This window comes from Aegilops tauschii, chromosome 4, assembly GCF_002575655.3.
Source record: "Aegilops tauschii subsp. strangulata cultivar AL8/78 chromosome 4, Aet v6.0, whole genome shotgun sequence".
Lineage (NCBI taxonomy): Eukaryota > Viridiplantae > Streptophyta > Magnoliopsida > Poales > Poaceae > Aegilops > Aegilops tauschii.
The window spans coordinates 424898977-424906388 of NC_053038.3; the positions used below are offsets into that span (position 1 = coordinate 424898977).

Here is a 7412-nt window from a genome sequence, read left to right on the forward strand (position 1 = left end):
TGACACACATTGCACACTCATCCTCTTAAGCCCGAAATATTCCATGGCCACGTATTTCGACCCGGACCGTGACTCCAAGATAGACTACACAAATATCAAGAAAGTTCTTGATGATGCTCTCCCCGGCTACACCGCATCTGGAGGCACCTTTAAAAGGCCATCTCGTAGGTACGGCAGGCACGTGTTCACCCACAATACGACGTTCCCCTGCGTCAAGCAGCCGCCTGGCGGTCAGAAGGATGCCTACTACGCCCTCCATCACATGCGGGCGATCGTACGGGACCATAATCACCTTCTGCTACCAAATAATCTCAAAGATTGGGCCTCAAGCTTGGCGGCAATCCAGGACGCGGACATCCGACAATAATTCTTTCGCATCCAGTCAGAGTTTGCAGAAATCATCCATCAAGATGTCCTTCGTACCTCGGGGCAGTTCTACCTCAAATTTCAACCGTCCAACAGTGAGATAGACACAACGCTACAAATGCAGGCTGACAACGCCCGCGACTTCATGACCATCACGACAGACGGCGGCTTCATCCACGCTCCGGTCCCATGAGTCGAGTCGAAAGTAGTGATGCTATGTGTAGTTCTGAAACATTGATTAGCTCATGTTGTAATTAAACTTTAATGAACTTGTATGCCTCTTTGGTTTGGACAGTCGTTCAACTTAGATGTAATCGATGCTATTTATTAGTAGGACCATGAATCGTGCTATTAATGTCTTGCTTTTCTCTTCCGATCCTTTTGTTGCATACTTATATATTGCTTATGTATTGTCTGTTGTTTGGCTAGTGCATAGAGATGCCGTCGTATGTCGTGTACAAGGGTAAGGTTCCCGGAGTCTACGACGACTGGGAGGAGTGTCGGAGATAGGTTCACCGTTTCAGCGGTAACAGTTACAAAGGGTACACCACTAGGGCGGAGGCGGAATCTAGATACGCGCGCTATCTAGCGGGAGAGAGGAGGGAGCGTTGGAGGAACCGGATGAAGACCAGTTTCATCGCGATGATGCTCATCGTGATGACCGCAGCTCTCTTCTATGTGATGGTAGTTTAGATGATCGATATCGACTTGTAATGTGAAGACAAACTCGCTACTCGCGGTCTCGAGACTTGTAATGTTCTATCTTTGTTCGGTCTTTTGAATTCGGAGACTAATATGATGAATTGTATCCGGAGACTAATCTTCTATTGTATTCGATGAATCTGCTGTTGCTGTGTGGTGCTGCTTATATTCTGTCCAATAATATATTTTGTAATCTGTGCAAAAATCAGAAAAAATAATAATAATAATCCCTAATATACATACTAATGGCGCATCACACCAACGTGCGCCATTAGTATGCCAAAGGATACTAATGGCGCATCACACCGCAATGCGCCATTAGTATGCCAGAGGATACTAATGGCGCATCACCCAGCAGTGCGCCATTAGTATGCCAAAGGATACTAATGGCGCATCACCCCGCAGTGCGCCATTAGTATGGCAAAGCACATGGGTATATATGGCCCCCTGGGAGGCATACTAATGGCGCACCGTGGCCTATACTAATGGCGCACTGCCTGGTGCGCCATTAGTATACCAGATACTAATGACGCACCAGCGGTGCACCATTAGTAAAAAATACTAGTGGCGTGGTGCTAGTGGCGCACCAGTAGTGCGCCATTAGTAGGCAAAACTGGTGCGCCACTAGTAAGCCTTTTTCTAGTAGTGTCTCTGTCGATTAAAAGATAGAAGCACATTCATTTCTAGCACCTTGAGGACAAGGCTGCGGGTAAGCTTGCACCTTGGTGTGGCAAGCATGTGGCCACCCCGACCGGATTGTCCTTGTCAAGGCGGCGTTGACAGCCATTGCAATTTATCATTTTAAGCCGCTCGTGCTTGTCAAGGTTAAACTGAAGACAAATTCTTTGCGACACACCTATCTTTGGGCAGGTTGTGAAAAGGTGTCTGAAGGCAAGTGCAAAGTCAATTGGGAGCTAGTTTGTAAGCCAAAAATCTTGCGGTGGACTGGGTATTCTTAACCCAGAGAAGTTTGCCATTGCGCTTCCTATCCGTTGGTTCTGGTATGAATGGGTGACCCCCCTAAGACTTAGCTTTGGTCTTGGATCACCTTGTAATAACAATGATCGTGATATTTTCGCGGCGACTACCAAAGTTACTGTGGGAGATGGGAACAATGCTAAATTTCGGGATTTTCCTTGTCTATAGGGCATTAAGCCGAGAGACATCGCCTCCAAGATCTCGCAAGAAGAACCGCTCGGTTAGCATGGCTATGTTGGATAACTCATGGGTCCACCAGATCGAGACTCATCATGGCTTGTCAATGGATCACATCCAGGACTTTGTCACCCTTTGGGAAAAGCTTACTCATATTAATCTCACCCAAGGAATTCAGGACACCATTACATGGATATTCACTACCAATGGGGAGTACTCGACGGACAAGGCACAACTTTTTGGGCTGACCTCCACGACCATGGTTCCCACGGTGTGGAGGCTCCCCCCAAGTGCAAGTTCCTCGCCTGGCTTGTCATCTAGGATAGGGTATGGACGATCGATAGGTTGCTTCCCGGTGGAATGGCCAAACTACGGGTTGTGATCCCTATGTAAGCAAGTATAGGAGTCTGCGGTGCACCTCGTTTGTCACTGAAGATACACGCGACAGATTTGGTCGGAGGTCACTACTTGGCTTGGGCTCTAACACATCATTAGTTTGGATTGGCGCCTGCTGGCCTCGGTGAAGGACCGGTGGGTCGATATGGTTACGATCAGGGGCCAACACAGGAAGGCCATCTCCTCCTAGATGATGCTTGTTATGTGCGAAGTTTGGAAAGAGCAGAATGCCAGAGTCCTTCGCAACCTCAGTGCCCCAACGATGGTGATTATCTCAAAGATCAAGGAGGACGCCATGTTTTGGGCCTTGGCAGGGCCTACACACTTGAGTACTGTAATGCTGCGAGAGTACTTGTTTTGTTTCCCCGTTTGATGGGTTTGTCTAAACCTTCTTCCTTAATCAGTGAAAATGCAAGTATTTTGCCTTGTTTGAAAAACAACTCTTGGAACACATGAACATCAAATGAAAAAACTACAATATGCAATAGTTTGGTTCATGGAAGTAAAAACTGCATCTAGGCCTCAATAAATTGATGTGCAACAGTAGCCTATAAGCAATGTAATTTTATTTTATGCAGTGATGTAATGTTTTTAATTTTGCAAGCGATTGCAATAATGTGGTTGATTCCTATCATGTTGTGTTTCAAATATGGAGTGATGAAGTGTTTTCAATGTATATTGTGCACCCTTTCATGTACCACAATATTGCGTAACAAAAATTAGTTCCGACAACAAATAGTTCATACCACAATTAATTAATACAACAAATAAAGCTCAACCCAGTGTGGTGTATCGTTGAGCCGTGATCTCACCTCGTTTTTTCCATGTAACATTGTTGTTGTGGCCCAATCATAGCACTTGTGACCCACAAAGTTTACACTGATAACTTGTCAACACTACCATCATATTGTGATGAAATTATCATCGATCTTATGGCCGTGCTGCGAGTCATGGAAGACAATAGAGATGGATGTAGGATCCCAGAGGGATTTCACTAAAAACTACAAAGCCGCAGTCTTTACCGAGGTTCAAGACCTTGAGATGGAAAATAGCCCTAGTCCTGCTACGAGTCTCTATTAATATGATGTTTATGGAGTACAAGAATTAGATTGAATCTAAAAAGCCAAGTCTTACGAGAATGGCGATCGTAATGTCAACGTCTTCTTTGGGTAGCATAGGACATTGCACCGTGGGTAGGCAGCTCACAACAACGACGACACTATTCCACACCTAGATATCACACGGTTAGGTAGGCCGAATTGTGTGCCTGACAAGTTACACAACACGTGATTTTCGTATGGTATGTGATAGCACCAGTGACCTTATCTTGCACATGTTTCTCCAAACGTGTGTGATGTGTGATTTTGGCTTTGTGCATTGTCCGTCGGTATGTGTGTCTCGGTAGCATACTCTGTGCAACTTCTACTATAAATAGATTATTGATAGTATGCTAGAGTGCCGACTTTAGGAAAAATATTTCATATGTCTTTGTTTACATAGTGCTCCCTTATTCCAAAGTTCGACTTTGATCATCAATTTGATCAATAAAACATGTGTTATACTCCCTTTGTCCCATAATATAAGATGTTCTTATATTATGGTACGGCGGGGGTAAGTTACAAAATGAATATATCATTTGTCTTCAAATACAATCACAAATGCTATATTTTTCATAATATATAATTAATATGTTATTAGTGAAATGGTGGGCCAAAGTTTAATCACGTTTAATGAGGGTGACATGTAACTATGGAGGGGGGAGTAGTACGCTGCACTGTGTGGGTGGGCAGTGGGCAGCTCATCGCAACACCTACGGTGCTCTTGTACTGTTCGCTACAGTGCAACTTATGTACCTTGGCATACTTTTGCACTGGTTTGTACGCTTCATTGCTTTCGTTCCGGCGGTGAGGACTTATTATGGATTTGGATTTGGCAACGAAAAACAGTCATCTCGGATATGAGTTTCAACCTAGCATGTCCGGATAGATTAAGATGGGACGAAGGGACGTACACAAGCCGGATTCAATTTGATTTGATTAGTACTCAAATGTGGTTCTCATAGTCATGTAGGATTAAGATCCAGCATGAGTGGGCAGTTGGCACACATGCACTTTATGTGTATACAAGTACACGAAGTTGGCACACAAGCACACATGCAGTTCAAGGCAGAGCCATGGATCTTGTAAGTGCTAGCGCGACACCACAGGCTCTAGGGCTCCTCCTACTCTTCTTCCTCGTCGCCCTGCACCTGGCGGCGTCGAGTTCGGGAGCAGAGAAGCTGCGCAGCAAGCTCCCATCGCCTCCGTTCAAGCTCCCCGTGATCGGGCACCTCCACCTCGTCGGGTCCCTCCCCCACGTCTCCCTCCGCGACCTCGCCAGGAAGCACGGCCCCGACGTGATGCTCCTCCGCCTCGGCGCCGTCCCCACGCTCGTCGTGTCGTCCCCTCGCGCTGCCAAGGCCGTCCTGCGCACGCACGACCACCTCTTCGCGTCCCGGCCGCACTCCGCCGTGGGCGACATCCTCTCCAACGGCTCCACCAACGTGGCCTTGGCCCCCTACGGCGACTACTGGCGGCGGACCAAGAAGCTCGTCACCACCCACCTCCTCGCCGCCAGGAAGGTCCGCTCCAACCGCGCCGCCCGCGAGCAGGAGGTGCGGCTGGTCCTGGCCAGGCTACGGGCCGCGGCCGCCGATACCGCGCGCACGGCGGTGGACGTGAGCGAGCTCTTCATCTACTTCGCCAACGACGTGGTGTGCCAGGCCGTGCTGGGCAGGCTCCCCCGTGAGGCCGGCCGGAACCAGATGTTCCGGGAGCTGTTGGAGATCCACTGCAAGCTCTTAGGGGGGTTCAACCTGCCGGACTACTTTCCGATCTTGGCGAGGCTGGACATGGTGACCGCCAAGGCCGTGAAGCTGAAGAGAAGATGGGACGACGTACTGGACGACCTCATCGACAAGCACGCGAGCAAGATGGCGAATGACGATGAGGAGGAGGACTTCATCGACGTGTTGCTCTCCGTTCAACAGGAGTACAGCCTGACCAGAGATAACATCAAGGCAATACTAGTGGTACGTACTAGTAGTTCCGTTAATTGGTTTGCAAATTGCACACGTTTCACTCCCAAAGAACTAGGACCCAGATATCCAGGGAACGTGAGATTTTTAGCTATGACAAATCAAAGGTTTTTTCATAGCAAATTGTGTTGGTCGAGGATGGTAAATTTATTTGGCGAGCATGGCAAATCCTCCCCAGTTCATTTGTTGCCATAAAAATTGTCATGCTTGCACGCTAAAATTACCATCCCGCGTCAATATAAATTGCCATGATAACGTTAAATTTGCCATGATGCCATGTCTAAGAATCCGATGTCAGATTTTTAGTCTTTCCGAATAACTAATTGATTGCTCAAATCTTTGCAGGACATGTTTGAAGCCGGGACAGACACAACTTACATAGCACTCGACTACGCCATGGCTGAGCTGATGCGGAAACCACAGGCAATGGCCAAGCTGCAAGCCGAGGTGAGAGGGTGCGCCACCAAGGGAAAAGAGATGGTGACCGAGGACGACCTAGGAAGCATGAGCTACCTCAAGGCCGCGATGAGGGAAGCGATGCGGCTGCACCCGTCAGGGCCTCTCATGATACCCCACCTCTCCGTGGCGGACTGCGGTGTAGAGGGCCATACCATACCCTCCGGGACGCGTGTGATCATCAACGTGTGGGCGATAGGCAGGGACGCCGCCAGCTGGAAGGACGCGGAGGAGTTCGTGCCCGAGCGGTTCATGGAAGAAGCCATGGATGCCACTTGCGACTTGCAGGGAAACGACTTTCGTTTCTTGCCTTTTGGGTCTGGGCGAAGGATGTGCCCGGGTATAAGCTTCGCTGCCGTCACTTTCGAGATCATTCTGGCCAACCTTGTCTACCACTTCAACTGGGAGCTACCGGAGGGATCCTCTAGCGTCGATATGACGGAGGAATTCGGGTTTGATGTGCACCGCAAGGAGAGGCTGCTTCTTGTGCCACGTGTGCCTCACCACCTCTAGATTGGTCATTCACGTCTTGCTGTGGCACCAAATACTGCAATCTTAGATCAATAATGGCAGATTTTATTGAGCAATGCTACACCTACGAAAGGTTAGGTAAGGAATTTATGTAAATGATGATGTGCGTGCTGTGATTGGGGATGGGGGAGAGGATGGGCCCCACCACGATGAAATTCAGGGGGGGTGGGGCAAGAGAATTTGTTGGAAGGTTATGTAGGTGTCCAAGGATCACGTAGGTGTAGTATTATTGGATTTTACTCCATTGCTTTCAGTCTGAGTGGTCATGTGCATATTTATGAAGGGAGCACCTATCCTGGTGCATGAAACTTTTTTTGCATTAGTTGAATTCGTGGATTTGCATTAGTTGGATCAAAATCAGATGGGTAGCTCCCGTCCTTTCTTCAACCTCCTGCAGTTCATCTTCTTCCTCTTTCTTACACCCACCTTCCCCGCCGTATCCACTCCCAAGTCCTAGTAGGATTCCCTTTCCTTTTCGGAGTGGGAAAGAAGGAAAGGAGGGAGAGGGAGAAGGAAAGGGGGGGCCGCCCCCCACCCCTTGTCCAATTCGGTTTGGGCAGGGGGAGGCGCGCGCCACCTCGTGGCCCTTCTTCCCTCTCTCTACTAAAGCCCAATAAGGCCCATTAACTTCCCCCGGCGAATCCCCGTAACTCTCCGGTACTTCGAAAAATACCCGAATTACTCGGAACCATTCCGATGTCCGAATATAGCCTTCCAATATATGAATCTT

At 48.4% G+C, this 7412-nt stretch overlaps 1 protein-coding gene across 1 annotated transcript; it reads left to right on the forward strand.

Moving 5' to 3' along the window:
* The first annotated feature begins 4792 nt into the window (after positions 1 to 4792).
* LOC109741114 (indole-2-monooxygenase-like) lies at positions 4793 to 6961 on the forward strand. Its single transcript, XM_073497787.1, has 2 exons — positions 4793 to 5689; positions 6041 to 6961. The coding sequence occupies exons 1-2, from the start codon at positions 4793 to 4795 to the stop codon at positions 6662 to 6664; spliced, it is 1521 nt and encodes a 506-aa protein (XP_073353888.1). The 3' UTR covers positions 6665 to 6961.
* Positions 6962 to 7412: the final 451 nt, after the last annotated feature.